General features: G+C 43.2%; 1 protein-coding gene across 2 annotated transcripts in view; it reads left to right on the top strand.

Annotated features, from left to right (window-relative positions):
- Nucleotides 1–17,441, top strand: part of LOC109421957 (putative fatty acyl-CoA reductase CG5065) — a 74,169-nt gene that overhangs the window by 47,456 nt on the left and 9,272 nt on the right. For both annotated transcript variants that reach the window (XM_062851732.1, XM_062851733.1), the window contains 2 exons: nt 340–630; nt 702–915. In XM_062851732.1, the coding sequence (XP_062707716.1) occupies nt 340–630; nt 702–915 (505 nt within the window). The remainder of the gene's footprint in view (nt 1–339; nt 631–701; nt 916–17,441) is intronic.

Here is a 17,441-nt window from a genome sequence, read left to right as displayed (position 1 = left end):
CGCACTCGTAAAAACTAGTGCGATAGTCCAGTGATGAACTAAATGCGCTATATTCATTGGCTTATGTACTCTTTTGAAGTGCTGGAAGAACGTTTAGAAAAATAAAAATAAATGAATTATATGTATCGGAAAACGGTATAGCTTTGCTAAGTGAGTAACATGGATAATACGGAAGGCATTGCATAACTTTTTCTTATAATCATCATTCTGTTAATTAGCCAGGAAAAATATGTTTTAGGCTTTAATATAATGTTCAGGGTACTACCCACCGTTTAAAGTGAATATCGCAGCATAAATGGGTATCGTTTCTGTTTTGTAAAATTGTAATTTGTGTTTTAGGTATTTCAACGCATCAAAAACCAAAAACCCGAAGTATTCAAAAAACTGGTTCCTATACAAGGTGATATCACATTCGACGGTCTAGGTATTTCACGTGAAGACGTCGAAAAGCTCGCAAATGAAGCTGAAATTGTTTTTCATTGCGCTGCAACGCTCAAACTGGAAGCGAACCTGAAGGATGCCATAGAAATGAACACGGTCGGCACGAAACGTGTGCTGGATTTGTGCAAACAGATGAGAAAACTGCAAGTTTTGCTGCATCTGTCAACAGCTTTTTGCTATTGCGATAAGGTAAGTGCCAATATTGAATAATGCATTGCAATGCAGTGCTCAATGATGCAATTTATTTATTTATTTTTTAGGAAGTGTTGAATGAACGTGTATATGATTTTCACCATAGTCCGTATGACTTGATGCGAGCGATTGAATGGATGGATGAGAAGACACTCGATCTTATAACACCCAATTTGTTGAAGCCGCATCCCAATACGTACACGTACTCCAAACGGTTGACTGAATGTCTCGTCAGGGATAACTACCCGCAATTGCCTGTTTGTATAGTGCGACCAAGTATCGGTACGTAATATTTTATTGTATTAAGCTACATATATATTTCATAGGTTCAGTCAATCTGCAACAAATGAAATAGGGCAGGGGTTCTGAAACTTTCCCACCAGCACGCATTTATTTATGTAGTCATTTTGAAAAAATTGAACTGAATTTTCAAATACATTTTATTGCTTTCATTGTGATATGTATAAGTTAAGGTATTTGTATCAAAAATGTTCAATCAAATATTGTGATAAGCTTACATCACGTAATAGTTATTCTACAGTTTTGTTTTGTAATTGAAGCGCTCTTTTGGTATTTTGAAAGAAGATCATGTGGGCTTCGTGACCAGCGTGTGGTTGGCAGCTCCAGCCGTCACGGCGTTTCGTAAGCCTCCGAGTGTGGGTTCGCTTCCTGCAGCAGTCAGCGGAAACTTTTCGCCAAACGGAAAATTCTCCAATGGACCACGGACCGCTGGGTGTTTCGTGTGTTGTCCATTGTCTCATGTTTGTGATCGTTAAGTCTGTGCAACCTCTGGTTCAAGACGGTGTAGTGCCGTTTAACAAAAAAAAAGTTTGAAGTGCACAAGCACTAGTACCGACTTTTCGAACCCTCTAAGCAGAATACCCTCTCCGAATGGTTGTAATTAATAAGGAAAATGGGCAGCAGAGAGAACAACAACACGCCCGTTTCATACAGAGCGATTTATTAGAATGAACAGTGTGCACGCTAAAACAAATTCAATTGACAATGGTTCAAATACACACTACAATAAAGTTAATCAAATACATTGTTCCAATTACCCACTGTGATAAGTTTACTTTTAACACCCCTCCTTAATCTTATCACTGTTGTAGTCCAAGGTTTGAACAATGTTTATTGAACAGCGCCGGTACAAGACCTTTCGTTAAAATGTCTGCTGGTTGGTCACCGGTTGGTATGTACCTTACAGCAACCTTTCCAGTCTGAACGGCTTCCTTTATAAATTGTATTTTCACTGCGGTATGCTTGAGCCGCTTCGAGGGTGCATCAGATTCCGAAAACGCAATTGTGGATTGATTGTCCTCGAATATGACCGATGGTTGATGTTCCGGAAGGTTCAGTTCGTTAAACAGCTTTCGGAACCACAAGGCTTCACAGACACAGTCTGCAAGGGCCGAACATTCGGCCTCCGTTGAGGATAACGCAACTGTCCTTTGTTTCTTGGTGCTCCAGGCCGTTGTCGCCCCATAGACTTTGAAGGCATAACCGGAAACCGAATGTCGATCGTTGATGTCCGTCGCCCAGTTAGCATCGGCGAATCCCACAATCTGCCCAACTGTCGCTTCACTCTTCTTGTACACCAGCCCATGACTTGTAGTGCCGCGCAAGTAGCGAAGCATGCGTTTTGCATGTACCCAATGATCCTATGTTGGGTTTGATTGAAACTGGCTGAAATATGACACCGCTGCACTTAAATCTGGACGAGAAGTAACCACTAGATAAGTTAGACATCCGATTAGTTCTCGGTACGGCTTGTCCAGGTTCGCCGGTAGTTCTGCTCTTTTCAGCTGCAAGTTTGCTTCTATTGGAGTGCTCGCCGGCTTACATTGATCCATTCCGAACCGCTTGACAACCGCTTCCGCATATCCCGGTTGGCTCAACTTGATCACACCCTTCGCAGCAAAACTTTTTATTTTCAGCCCAAGGAACATCTCAGTATCACCAAGGTCAACCATTTTGAACTCATGCTTCAGCAACTCCTTGACGATCTGAACTTCACGTAGGGACTTCGACAGGATCAAAATATCGTCGACGTACAGCAACACATACACCGGTCCAGACTTTCCGTTTCGCACGTACAAACAAGCATCTTCCTCGCACCGATGGAAACCGATCTGTGTCGCAAACTGGTTGAATCGGTCGTTCCAGGCTTTGGACGCTTGTTTCAGCCCATAGATGGATTTGTTCAATTTACAAACCTGGTTCCCCTCCTCAAATCCTCTTGGCTGGCGCATGTATATGTCCTCGGTTAGTCGTCCATGCAAAAACGCCGATTTGACGTCCATTTGATGGACCACAAGATAATGCTGGTTTGCTAGGGCCAGCATCGTCCGGACTGTAGACATTTCGGAGAAGTCGAACCCATATTGCTGGCTGAACCCCTTGGCCACTAGCCTCGCTTTACGTTTCTGGATGCTTCCGTCAGAGTTAAGCTTTAGCCGAAACACCCATTTGCAATCTATGGCCCTGCGGCCCTGAGGAAGATCAACTAGCTGCCAGGTGTCGTTTTCAGCCAACGAACCTAATTCCTCCTCGATTGCACGTTTCCAGTCTGGCCAATCTTCCATCCGCTTCAAATCATCAATGTTGGCTATGTCCTCAACGTAGCTCTCGGCGTTCAAAGCAAAAGCTACAGAAATATAGTCCTTCAGCTTGGATGGTGGTTTTCGCACACATTCACTCCGACGTACTGCACCGGAGGCTTCCGGTAGCTCATCAGTATCTCCCTCGACGTCCTCTTCATCGTTTACAGCTTCTCCGCCAACTGCACCGTCTTCTTCGCCACCCCCGGCTTTAGCAGCTCCGGGGTGGTCGCCTTCCTCAGCAGAATCGAATGAAACGGGTCCGGCAAGCTGACGACGATTCATTGAATCCTCTTCACGCTCCTCTTCAACCCCTCGAACTTGTTCTGCCAACGGTGATTCTTCGATGACAACGTCTCGTGCAAGGAATACCCTTCGACCGTCCCATACTCGATATCCATTTACGCCATACCCGACTAGACGACACTCTTGACTACGAGAATCCAGTTTCTTACGTTTCGCTTTTGGTACGCAACAAAAGGCCTTGCTACAAAAAATCCGCAACTTTGACACGTCCGGCTTCTGGCCGTGCCACATCTCGTAAGGTGTTCCCCGTCAACGCTGCTGTGGGACTACGGTTTATCAAGTATACGGCCGTTATTATTGCCTCGCACCACATAACCTTGTCGGAATCCTCTATCATCGATCTCGCTTTATCCATGATCGTACGGTTGAACCTCTCGCTCACACCGTTCTGTTCCGGTGTGTGGGGAACAGTATACTCGACCTGGATGCCCTTGGCACGACAGTACTTCTGGAAATTTTCGCCGATATACTCGCCACCGTTATCGCATCGGAGGCGACTAACGCGGCTTCTAAACTGTGCCTCAGCCACAGACACGAACGTTTGGAAAGCATCCAAGGTTTAATCTTTAGTGTGCAGGAAATACACCGCACTGAAGTGCGTGAAATCGTCAGTAAAAGTAATAAAGAATCGCTTACCATTCCAGGCCGTCGGGGTCATAGCGCCACAGACATCACTGTGGACCAGTTCGAGGGGTCGGGAGCTCTGGGGTAATAGCATCTGCTTGAACGGCTTCCTTGTTTGCTTACCTTTCATGCAGAGGGCGCATACAGCACCACCGGCATCAACACTATTCTTCAGCTCAAGGCCATTCACCATTCGTCCACTAATCAGCTTCGACAGTCCACTTTTACCGATATGCCCATATCGCCTGTGCCACAGTTAGACTTCGTTCATAGGCTTTACACTTATCAACACTTCCGAGTTCACTTGCTTCTTAATTTCCACGTTCAGCTCATACAGTCGGTCCCGCCGACCAGCGCAGCACACCACTTCTCCATGCCGTTTGATCCGGGCTTCATTCTTTGCAAACACTACTTCCATTCCCAACTGGTCAAAGCGCCGGATCGAAAAGAGATTGTACCTCATACCGGGCCTACCTGATTACAATCATTCTAAAATTCACAAGCTTTAAATTATATTTCTAAAACAAGGTAGACCATTCCTGCTCCATGCATTACTACAGAACTCCACAGATATCAGAAATTACGTCAATTATTTTCTAAAAAGACTCTGGAGATATAGCGGTAACTTAATTCTTCTGTAAATCTTTTCTTTATTCATCTTTTAAGTACACAATTAACTCCAAATGATACAATGCAACTTAAAATTAACCAGCTATCCTAACCCTCCTTGTGCATTAGGGTAATTTTCGACACCAACCGTACACTACGTCAGCGATCTGTTCCAAACGTGATGCATTAGGAGGGTTAAAATTAGCCTAAGTACACTTGAAGTATAAATACTTCTTGTATACATTTGAAATACATTGACGAAAATCCTGCGCAACACATTCCGGGAAAGGTGAGAGTCAAATTCGTTGGAGTATTGATTAAAAACCTTACACATAAGATATCTGATACAAAGAACGATTTAGATACTTTGCGACGAACGCTAAGTAATTCTAAGCCTATAAGATTGCAACGTGTTTCTTAGTTAGGTAAACTAGTGGGGTAATGCGAACCGTATAAACTTTTTTTTTAAATTTTATTTTTAACCGCTCAACCTAATTTACAGCTCCACACACTTCATTTATAATGCAGAATCTCGATGCCAAGATTAACACAGCCGAGTTGTCAGCTAAATGTTTTCATGAGGTCTCAGCTGGTGTCGGCTCAGAGGTGTCGGCTGTTCGAGTCCGTATGAAGTTGATCATCAATATTAACTTCTTTTTTCGATCAGCCTAGATAGCTGTGTAGTGTCGGTAGCGATTGTCTCAATTGGCTAAGAATAACACTACGGACCGCCTGTTCTGGTGGTAAGAATCCACCAACAGGTGACCCCTAATTCATGGTGTGATGCGGCTTTATGCTTACCGTGCCTACGAATGAATGGCTAGGGGGGGTCTAATAAAAACCTATCCGCTAACGGAGCCTGTGGAGTACCAGGGCGCCCTCCACAGTATGTAGCCCTTACTGCGCTAACCGGAGCAATGGTGCAGTGGACCTTGTGTTTCTCCGAGACAATCAGCTGCCCTTCTTTAGTCTCACTTGAGGCTAAATAAGGACGGGATTATGAAGATGTTGTTAATTAGTTTAAATTTTCACCTATATGGTTTCGCATTATGCGATTTACACAGTGTATTCTGTGTATCCTCGCCTTTGGCATTTTCCAATCGATACCGATTTGGTTTTATTGTTGCTGTTGTTGCGAAGAGTTTAATCTTACCTAGTTTGGGTAGTGGCTACGGTTAAGATAGCTCAGATCAATCTTCAGCATAAAAGAACAGCAACGATCAATCTTTGCAGACTTATGCAAAATGGTACAGCCCAAGTGGCCTTGGTACAAGAACCTTACTTTCGTAAGGGAAATTTCTATCTAGGAAACCTTGTGAACCCGGTGTTTGCCACTTTCAGTAAACATGAAATGGCAAACTCGCGTGTCATGCCTCGAGCCTGTGTGCTTGTCAACAACGCAATAGTTGCTACACTCATCTCTGAACTAACCACCAGAGATGTATGTGCTATCACAATTGATGTATCTGTTGGAAACCTCAACAGGAAATACGTCTATTGTTCTGTGTATTTACCGCATGATGAACCATCCCCTACGGATGCTTTTAAACAAGTCATCGCATACTGCACTTCAAAAGGCCTTCCGCTAATTGTTGGCAGTGATGCTAATACTCACCATATCATCTGAGGCAGCTCTGACATCAACTTGAGAGGCTCCAGTTTGATGGAGTACTTAAGTAGTACAGATCTTGCATTACTTAACATAGGCAACCGCCCAACCTTCATGGTATCTGCTAGAGAGGAAGTGTTAGATAAAACGCTTTGCTCTAGCAGAATTAGTCACGAGCTGACCAATTGGCATGTGTCAGATGAAGAATCTTTATCTGACCATCGCTACATCTTTTTTGAACATTTAAATATTACTTCGCAAACATTGCGTTTCAGGAATCCTCGGTCAACAAACTGGGATCTTTATACTGATTTGGTTGCTGCCAAATTTCATGGATATTCACCATCCATTGACACTCCAAGTGATTTAGATGATGCCGTTGATACTACAACGACCTTCATCATGGAAGCTTTTGAAGAAGCATGCCCTCTACGGTCTGTGAAAATCACAAGAAGAATCCCTTGGTGGAACTCTGATCTGGCAAAACTCAGGAAACAATGTAGGAAGAGTTGGAACAGACGACGTTCGGCTGGTTCGGAGGCTTTCAGGTCGGCTCGCAAGGCCTACAGGAAAGCTCTCCGGTCTGCTGAACGATCCGGCTGGAAAAACCTTTGTACAAATGTTTCCAGCTTGAGTGAAGTCAGTCGGTTAAACAAATTCCTTGCGAAATCTAAGGATTTCCGGGTGAACGAACTTCGTTTGCCAAATGGCGATCTGACTTCCTCTAATGAGGAAGTTCTGGAATGCTTATTCAGCACACACTTCCCTGGATGTGTGGATATTGCATCTTCGGATGATGCTGATGTCTTTTCTTGTAGTTATGATTCTTTAGCTTCGGCTCGGAGTATTGTAACTATAGAATCGATTGAGTGGGCTCTTAATAGCTTTGCTCCTTTCAAATCTCCTGGGGCAGATGGGATTTATCCTATTTTGCTTCAGAAGGGATTTGATCATTTCAAACATGTTTTGAAAAAAAAAACTACTTGTTTGCAGTTTTGCTACAGGGTATATTCCCAAATCCTGGAGGGATATTACTGTTAAGTTTATTCCGAAAGTGGGTCGTGCGTCGTATGAAGAAGCAAAGAGTTTCAGACCTATCAGTTTGACCTCTTTTCTTCTGAAATGCTTAGAACGCATTGTGGATCATCACATCCGTGATGTTCATCTGGCCAACGTGCCTCTTCATGTGAACCAACATGCCTACCAATCTGGTAAGTCCACTGTGACTCTTTTACACAAGGTTGTTTACGATATCGAGAAAGCATTCGCTCAAAAGCAATCTTGTTTGGGTGTTTTCTTAGATATCGAGGGTGCCTTTGACAACGTGCCTTTCGATGCCATATTGGAAGCCGCACGGAGTCATGGTATATCTCCAATGATTTCCAATTGGATTCACCAAATGCTCATAAACCGATATCTCTTCTCGACATTGCGTCTAGCAGGGATTAGGAAATTGAGTGTTTGTGGATGCCCCCAAGGGGGAGTCTTATCACCGCTTTTGTGGAATCTCGTAGCAGATACGCTATTGAGGCAACTCAATAATAGCGGTTTTCCTACTTTTGGTTTTGCCGACGACTACCTAACATTGTTAGTTGATATGTGCATCAGCACCCTTTTCGACCTGATGCAAAACGCCCTTCAGGTAGTTGAGGGTTGGTGTCGCCAATATGGCCTTTCGGTTAATCCGAGTAAAACATCTATTGTTCTTTTCACGGAAAGGCGAAACCGTAATGACGTTCGACCTTTGCGTCTCTTTGATTCTGAAATCGATGTGACTGAACAGGTAAAGTACGTTGGAGTCATTCTTGATTCCAAGCTTTCCTGGACACCTCACATTGAGTTCAGAATCAAGAAAGCTTGTATGGCCTTCGGGCAATGCCGGCGTACTTTTGGTACAACTTGGGGTCTAAAACCCAAGTATACCAAATGGATTTACACAACTGTGGTTCGGCCAATATTGGCTTATGGATGTCTTGTGTGGTGGCAAAAGGGTGAAGTGGGAACGGTCCAATCAAAATTAGGCCATCTCCAAAGGATGTGCTTAATGGCGATGTCTGGAGCGTTCTTTTCAACTCCCACGGCAGCGCTAGAAGTTCTCTTTGACGTTGCCCCACTACACATTCATCTCAAACAAGAAGCCCTTTCTTGCACTTACCGGTTACGGGTACTCGGTCTATTAGAGGAAACTCCTGTGAACCGCACATCAACACACACCTCGTTGTTTCCACTTTTAGTGAATTGGGACAAAATTGTCCTTGCTCCAAGTGATCTTATACTGCCTATGATCGCATAATTGTCCCATATGAATAGGAAACCCAGCAAAGATGGGACTGGTATGCGATCATGGGCAGTACAATTGCTTGTAATTTTCCATATAGGACATTTTCCACGAAATTCCCTTCCCGGGAAGAGTGGACATCTGGTTATCTGGAAAGAAGTATTTCAGACGGCATCGTATGTTACACTGATGGCTCCCTTCTCGAAGGTCGAGCAGGTGCTGGTGTTTATTCTCGTGAGCTAAGGCTGTATTAGTCTTACTCACTTGGTAGACACTGCACCGTTTTTCAGGCCGAAATCTTTGCTCTTATGTGCGGAGTGCAATCAGCACTTCAGCAGTACGTAATGGGCAAAGTAATATACTTCTGTTCAGATAGCCAGGCTGTTATTAAAGCATTTGCTTCGGCCAACTCCAGGTCGAAGATAGTTATCGCTTGTCGAACTCAAATCGAGGAGCTGAATTCAGCAAACGCTGTTCACCTTCTATGGGTACCTGGTCATTCTTCCATCGCTGGAAATGAATTGGCTGATGAGTTAGCTCGCTCTGGAGCATCACATGACTTCATTGGCCCTGAGCCAGCTATTCCGATATCGAAGTGTTGGATTAAGCTTCAGATTCACACCTGGGCTGTCACTCAACACAGACAATATTGGAATAGTTTGGAGTCATGTCGTCAAACCAAATTGTATAGTGCTGAGCCATCTCTACGGGTGGCGAAGTATCTAACTAATCTGTCTAAGCAGAATTGCAGCATGCTGGTCAAATCATTAACTGGCCACTGCCGACTCAGCTATCACATGGCGAATATTCAGCAAGCTGATTCATTTGCCTGTGATAGCTGTGAATCCGATTATGGAACTTCGTATCATTTGATATGTAACTGTCCAGTTTTCGCGCAACTGCGTTTCCGAGTATTCGGTAAATACTTATTAAGTGAAACTGACTTCAGAAACCTGAATCTTCAGGATATTCTGTTTTTCTTAACCCGCTGTGGTAAAGAGCTATAGGCTCTCCTTCGCTTTATGCGTTATTACAGTGCCCTTTTCAGGGCGCTGTTTGAACCCATTGTGGTACGCTTGTGCGTTAGTACCCTCTTCCAGGGTATTTTCCTATTTCCCTACCTGTCCCTATCCCCATCCAAATCCTTTTTCCTTCCTTTTCCTCAGGTAGATGATGAAATAGGCTGTTATTTTGGCGATGGCACAAATGTCCCAAATGGAGGATAACGTGCCTCTGGAGCCGGCCTTCTGATACCTGATACTAATATAGTTTCGGATCACTACTTAGTAGCTGTATGCCTGCGCTCAAAACTTTCGACGGTTATTCCCACGCGTTGAAGTCGAACGCCGCGGCTCAACATCGAGCAGCTGCCTAACTAAGAAGTGGCTCAAGACTACGCGCAGCAGTTAGCAGTGGCCCTACCAACGGAAGAGCAGCTTGGCGCAGCTACACTTGAAGATGGCTGGAGGACATCCGATCCGCCATACACACTTAATTTAATTTGACGAGGCCGGCAAAATAAATCGCCGAGAATCCAACAGCTGAGTGCTCGGTAAAAATCTCGGTAAAAGTTCAAATTGCCGACCAGTCTGCAAACTTGACAAAGGTCAACTGTCAAACTTTGACGAGTGGTTCGGTAATACATTGCCGAAAACTTCAGCATAAATTATTACCGAAATTCAGTAAATGTTTATTTTCTTTCATGCTTAGTGATAAGAAGAAGTAAAATAAAACAATAATGATAATTACGTTAACAATTTTATTCACGCGGCAATCAAATAACGAAAAAATGCATACTCCGGAACACAATTTAACACTTCTCCCGGGGTCATTTCCTCCTACTCCTCGCACGCTCGCCACGGATGCACCGGACCAGGTAGATACCCTTCGACATGATGGTGACGCTCTCGGTGTGGATCGCGCACAGCTGGTGTCCTCGAACAAACAATCCCGCCAGGTATGCTTCGCTGGCTTTCTGCAGGGCAGCTACGGCGACACATTCGAAGCGCAGATCCGCAGCCATTCACCAAGCGCTGGAACGACAACGGACTTTTGGTAGCGACGGATTTTTCACAGCGCTACCATTCCCGGCCTTTGAAGATGCGGCTTCATTACTCTGCCAGTCGAGGGAGCGCTTCTGCGGGCGGCCTTTGTGGACAGCTATCTTTTCCCCCGGTGGATTTACGCTTAGATTTACGAGCGATTTGTTTAGTACGGACTATTTTGCTTTTCGTTTCTGCTGACAGCAAACAAACTGGCACATTTTCGAAGCGAGAATCCGGAACTCTTTCTGCAGCGCTCCATCTCCAAAATAATAAACTGAAAAGAAAATTAAGAGGCATTAGTAGATGAATGAAAAATAATAGCAGAATCATACACAGGATTAGCAAAACGCGAGTTCAATTGCTTACTTACGAGAATTCAAGCTTCAACAAATCCTAGTTCGTTCCTCTACTTTTTCGAAGATGGCACCCGGCAACACGTTCTGTTTTCACTTTTGACAGATGCGCTTCACCGAAATTCAGCAACATGATTAGATTGCCGATTGCTGTGGCAAACATTTTTACCGATAATCAGTAATGAACGTGAATTACCGAATTTCGTTATTTTTGATGAACTGTCAAATTTTAACGACATTTCAGTTAAAATAACCATTACCGATTGAGTTCGTTATTCGTTTTTACCGAGATCAAATTAGGAGATTAAGTGTGTAGGTAGTACCTCGGCTACAATGCCCATGATCGCATAGTCGACGTAACCACCATTGACAATGGCAGCATTCACAAGCTAATGTCTATTAATTGTGCATAATTGTGACCAGTTTTATTCAAAAGAACATAAGATCTAATCACTAGCTGGATGTCAAAGCGAAAAAAATCTAAAACTCTCCATTATTCATCGTTGAAATTTTGAAAGTGTGTTGAAAACTAGAGGGGCTCACGTCACTTAAACGATTATGGGCAGTACAGCACTAGGCTTCGCGACTCCGAATCACAGAAACATCTGGAACGACGGCGAATGCGAACAGTTAAAAACGAGAAGAATGCAGCATGGGCGAGAATGCTGCAAAACCGTACGAGAGCGAATAAGGCACGTTATAGACATGCGCGAAACAGGCAGAACTCAGTCTTCCGGATGAATAAGCGCCAGCAGGAAGAACAAGATCGCGAAGCGATGGAAGAGCCGTACCGCGCTAGGGACACACGAAAGTTCTACAAAAAACTGAACCGCTCGCGCAGAGGGTTTGTGCCACAAGTCGACATGTGCCGAGATAATCACGGGAATATTCTTACGAGCGAGAATTACGATAAGCACCTCAATGGCGACATTGCAAGTACCGAAGGTGGCGTGGTAACAGATCTAGGAGTATGTGCACAGGACGAAAGACTGCCGGCCCCTGACCTCCAAGAGATTGAGGAGGAGGTTGGTCGGTTGAAAAACAACAAAGCCGCTGGAGCAGATCAACTACCAAGCGAGCTTCTAAAATACGGTGGAGCAGCACTGGTGAGAGCACTAAACTGGGTCATTACCAAGATTTGGGAGGAGGAAGTATTACCGGAGGTATCGTGTGTACCATCTACAAAAAGGGCGACAAGTTGGATTGCGGGAACTACCGCGTGATCACACTACTGAGCGCTGCCTACAAGGTGTACGGTTACGTATCACGCGGGCAGAATGGTATAAACAACCGTTTCCACTTATGCGCCAAGTGAGTGGTCGAAGTCTACTCATATATGGACCAGCAAGAACTATCCCAGTGAGACTCCTCAAGGCGAGTCCATCCACTTATTAAACCTTACCCGATCCGCTCAGACAACGATGGCCATTTTGATTTCCCCCACCCAAATCCAAAAACTGAAAATAGGGCAATTTGTCAAACTAACGGATTACAAAAAGATCAAACTAACTCATTTCCATTCGTTATATTGGAAGCTTCGTTTCGAATTTAAAACCTATTCCTGTAGCGCGCTATCTCTACCCTTTCAACCTACAATAATTCTTCGTGCATTTCATCGACGCGTCGTTTCTTTGGCGATTAGGGATTTTGGCGTTAAATTGCGAATGCGTATTCTTATAATCTAGTAGATCTGACCTGAATACAGCAGCGTTGACGAATCTGCCGAAGCCGAGGGTTTCAACGGTCCCGTAATGAAAGACCGAGGATATTCCCGAGGCGTCGCCGAGGATGGGCCGGAGGCGACGGATTCGTGCCACACCGGCAGCGCTGTGGGTCTTGGATGACGGCGAAGTATTAGGAGATACCTACCAAAGCAGTCCGATGACCTTCACTAGGGTCACGCTCTTTCAAGCCAGGAGGCGTGGCTTCACTGTTCACAATGGCGTCCGCAGCCGTGTCAGGGGTGAGAGCGATTTCCGTGTTGCTCTCGGGCTACCTCCCCGTTGATTCCCTCCGAGGCCGTAGAAGTAAATGCGGCATTCGACGACCGATCACCTCCTCAAAGGCGTGGATGAACTTCGCCCCAGGGTGCGCGAGGGACGATTGCTGGCTCGACGACGAGGCGGGCATACAAGCCGCCTCTTCGAAATCGTCCCAAGGAACAACTTGGCGAGTCATTATCCCCTACACCCTATGCAGACACCTTAACTTGAAGGAATATGGTGTCCTTCAATGAAAAAAATAACACACATTCGCATTACAATATTGCCGACGTCGTTGTATATGGTTAGCACAAGATTACCTGGTCCTCGGGGAAATCGTGCACCTGCTATACAACACAGGTACGCAGAGATTTCCAAGTTTTTTGGTTCACAATGCTACAAATTCATAGTTAGGACTATTTTCTATAATTTCTTACTTGTTTAATTAAAAAACTCTAACACTCTATCTCTAACTCTAAAACTCTAACACTAACGTTCAATATATTTTTTTCTAAGGTATCTTCTCCTACTGTAACAATTAAGAAAAAAAATAGGCTTAAATACTTTTAGTAAAACAAATAACTACCGCACACGCATTTTAACTTTTTTTGATCGTCTAACAATGACGATTATAGTCGACAACTCCTGATAAAAAAAACAAGTCTGACTCTTCGAATGATCGAGTTGAGAAGACCTGATCTTTCCACTGTATTACGCGATGCCAAGCCCCTTCTTTAACTATTGTTCTAGAAAAAAACATCAAATCAGTTAAAGGCTGAGCTGAAGAATCTGTTTGATCATAGCTTTCAAGTGATGAGATCCTCAAAACAACATAGCCATCCGAGATTTAAATTTGCGGTTCTCATCTCCCACCGCTTGGGATGCTCGTGTTACTTGAAGGAATAAACCCTTGCTAGCCCCATACGTTAACTTCAGTGTTTTTCGTCTTAGCGAAAGCGTAAAAAGTTTTTAAAATAATGAATCAGTGTTTTTCTCGTAACAACGTTACAATGATACTCTCTCAAATTTTATGCCGCCGTCTATCAGGCCGTAATAGGGTAGAGAACCACTTGAGCAGCGGCCCGTATTTTGGGCACTCTTCGCTAAAACTCAGTCAATTCCAAACCAATTGACTTGAAATTTTGTTGACGGCTAGATACTATACGTATCTCATCGCGTTCCAAAAATTATGTTAATTGGTTCAAAATTGGCTGAGTTATAGCATAAAAGTGCCCAAAATAGGACTCCTGCCGAGATGGTTCCACTTCCCTATTAGGCTGGATTCATGGGTGAACGCGTACAACGGACCAGATGTTCACCATCCGCCAGGTGTTGCAGAAATGCCGCGAATACAACGTGCCCACACATCATTTATTCATCGATTTCAAATCGGCGTATGATACAATCGATCGAAAACAGCTATGGCAGATTATGCACGAATACGGATTCCCGGATAACTGTGTATGTGTAGACTAGACTAGACTAGAGAATACGTATTCCCGGATAAACTGATGTGCGTAGTTCGAGTATCAGGGACACTCTCGAGTTCCTTCGAATCTCGCAGAGCGTTACGGCAAGGTGATGGTCTTTCGTGCTTGCTGTTCAACATTGCTTTAGAGGGTGCAATTAGGAGAGCGATGATAAACACGAGTGGAAAGATTTTCACGAAGCCCGTTCAGCTGCTTGGTTTCGCTGATGATATTGATATTATTGCTCGTAAATTTGAGACGATGGCGGAAACGTACATCCGACTAAAGAGTTAAGCCAGGCGAATCGTATTAGTCAATAATGTGTCGAAGACAAAGTACATGATGGCAAAGGGTTCCAGGGAGGAGGAATCACCGCGTCCGCCACCCCGAATTTATATCGACGGTGATGAAATCGAGGCGGTTGGAGAATGCGTGTACTTGGGCTCACTGGTGACCGCCGACAACGACACCAGCAGAGAAATTCTGAGGCGCATTGTGGCAGAAAATCGTGCTTACTTTGGACTCCGCAGAACTCTACGATCGAATAAAGTTCGCCGTAACACGAAGTTGACTATCTACAAAACGCTGATTAGACCTCTATGGGCACGAAACATGGACCCTACATGCAAAGGACTAACGCGCCCTTGGAGTTTTCGAACGGAAGGTGTTGCGTTCCATCTCCGGCGGAATGCAGATGGAAGACGGGACTTGGAGAAAGCGTATGAACCACGAGCTCCATCAGCTGCTGAGAGAACCAACCACCGTCGAATTACGTTTTGGTAATGGATCCAAATAAATTTTTAAACATTTCAAATTGGAGTGCTCGTTCTCTAAATGGCAAAGAGGATGAGCTACACAAAACACGCGGCGCGAGACAGGACACAACACTTATAGTTCTTACAAAAAATTAAAAGGGGTTTTAATTTACTTTTTAAGTTTTTGAAAGGATGAGCTATTCCATTTTTTAACAATCAATAATGTGCATATTGCAGTTATTACTGAAACATATTTAAAACCTTCAATCAAACGAAACCCAAACTATTTTATTTATAGAAATGATCGCCTAGATGGAGCATGTGGTGGAGTTGCTATCATCATTCACAGGCGCATCAAGCACTAAATTTTTTCATCATTTGAAACCAAAGTTTTTGAAACTTTGGATGTTTCTGTTGAAACATATGTACTTTGGTAAACATACTTTCATTGCGGCCTACTTGCCTTTTCAATGCAGTGACCAGCAAATAGATTTTTTTTAAATCTGATTTGCGAAAATTAACTCGCAACAGGACCAAATTTTTCATAATTGGTGATTTTAATGCGAAGCACCGTTCGTGGAATAATCTTCAGTCCAATTCAAACGGCAGGATTTTATTTGATGAGTGCTCTTCAGGATATTTTTCTATTCAATAGAAAAGCCCCACTTGTTTTTCTTCTGCTAGAAATCCCTCAACAATAGATTTGGCCTTAACTGACTCAAGTCAGCATTGTAGCCAATTGGTTACTCATGCTGACTTTGATTCTGACCATCTTCCTGTAACATTTCAAATTTCCCATGAAGCGATTTTTAATCCCATCAGCTCTACTTTCAATTATCACAGAGCTGACTGGGATACATATAAAACATACATCGATAGCCATTTAGATGTTACAATGCCAATGCCCTCGAAACTTTGACTAGTACTATAGTCGAAGCTAGAGACGCATCAATACCAAAGTGTGAAGTTAAATTCGACTCAGTTATTATTGACGACGATCTGAAACTTCTGATCCATCTTAAAAACGTGAGAAGAAGACAATTCCAACGAACTCGAGATCCTGCTTTGAAAGTAATCTGGCAGGATCTTCAGAAGGAAATTAAAAAACGTTTCACCGAATTGAGAAACAAAAATTTTGCAAATAAAGTTTCTCAATTAAACCCCGGCTCTAAGCCGTTTTGGTAATTGACAAAAATTTTGAAAAAGCCTCAGAAGCCTATTCCTGCGCTGAAAGAGGATAACAAAATATTATTAACTAATTCTGAAAAAACACAAAAACTTGCCAAACAGTTTGAAAGTGCGCATAATTTCAGTATAGGTCTCACTAGTCCAATAGAACATCAGGTTGCCCGCGAATTCGAAAACATTCTCAATCATGAGAACATTTTTGACAATTCATTGGGCACTGATTTGGACGAAGTGAGATCTATTATAAAGAAGTTTAAGAATATGAAAGCTCCGGGTGATGACGGAATTTTCTATATTCTCATCAAAAAACTTCCAGAAAGTTGCTTATCAGTTTTAGTTAATATATTAAACAAATGTTTTCAGTTAGCATATTTTCCTGAAAATGGAAAAATGCTAAAGTTGTTCCAATTTTAAAGCCTGACAAAAATCCTGCCGAAGCTTCTAGTTATCGTCCAATTAGCTTACTGTCATCTACCAGTAAACTTTTTGAAAAGCTTATTTTAAATAGAATGATGATTCATATTGATGAAAATTCTATTTTTGCCAATGAGCAGTTCGTAAAATTATCGTAAAATTGAAAAACTTTAATTTTTCACTATATATTATTAAAATTATTCAAAACTATTTATCAGATCGAACACTTCAGGTTAACTATCAAAATTCCAAATCAGATAGATTTGTTTGTAGGTAACGAACGCCATAGATTGAACAACGGATTTATAAAAGAAAACCTCTGAGTTGGTGGATTATTAGAATTGTGGCTTAAATGAAGGATGCATTGAAAACCTCTGAGCTGCTTGTACTAGGCATTTTGATCACAACTTGAACGCAATAACGGATTCATAGAATAACCGCTGAGTTGGTTAGTATGTCAGATCTTGAACTCAACCTCTGTGTTGGTTGATAAGTTCGATCCTGACTTCTATGAAATGCGAAAACCTCTGAGTGGGTTGGCAAGTCGCATATTAGACTCAATAATGGATTCAAAGA

The sequence above is a fragment of the Aedes albopictus genome, chromosome 2 (assembly GCF_035046485.1).
Source record: "Aedes albopictus strain Foshan chromosome 2, AalbF5, whole genome shotgun sequence".
Lineage (NCBI taxonomy): Eukaryota > Metazoa > Arthropoda > Insecta > Diptera > Culicidae > Aedes > Aedes albopictus.
Note: the sequence above shows the minus strand (reverse complement) of the source record. Positions and strands in the feature narration are given on the sequence as shown.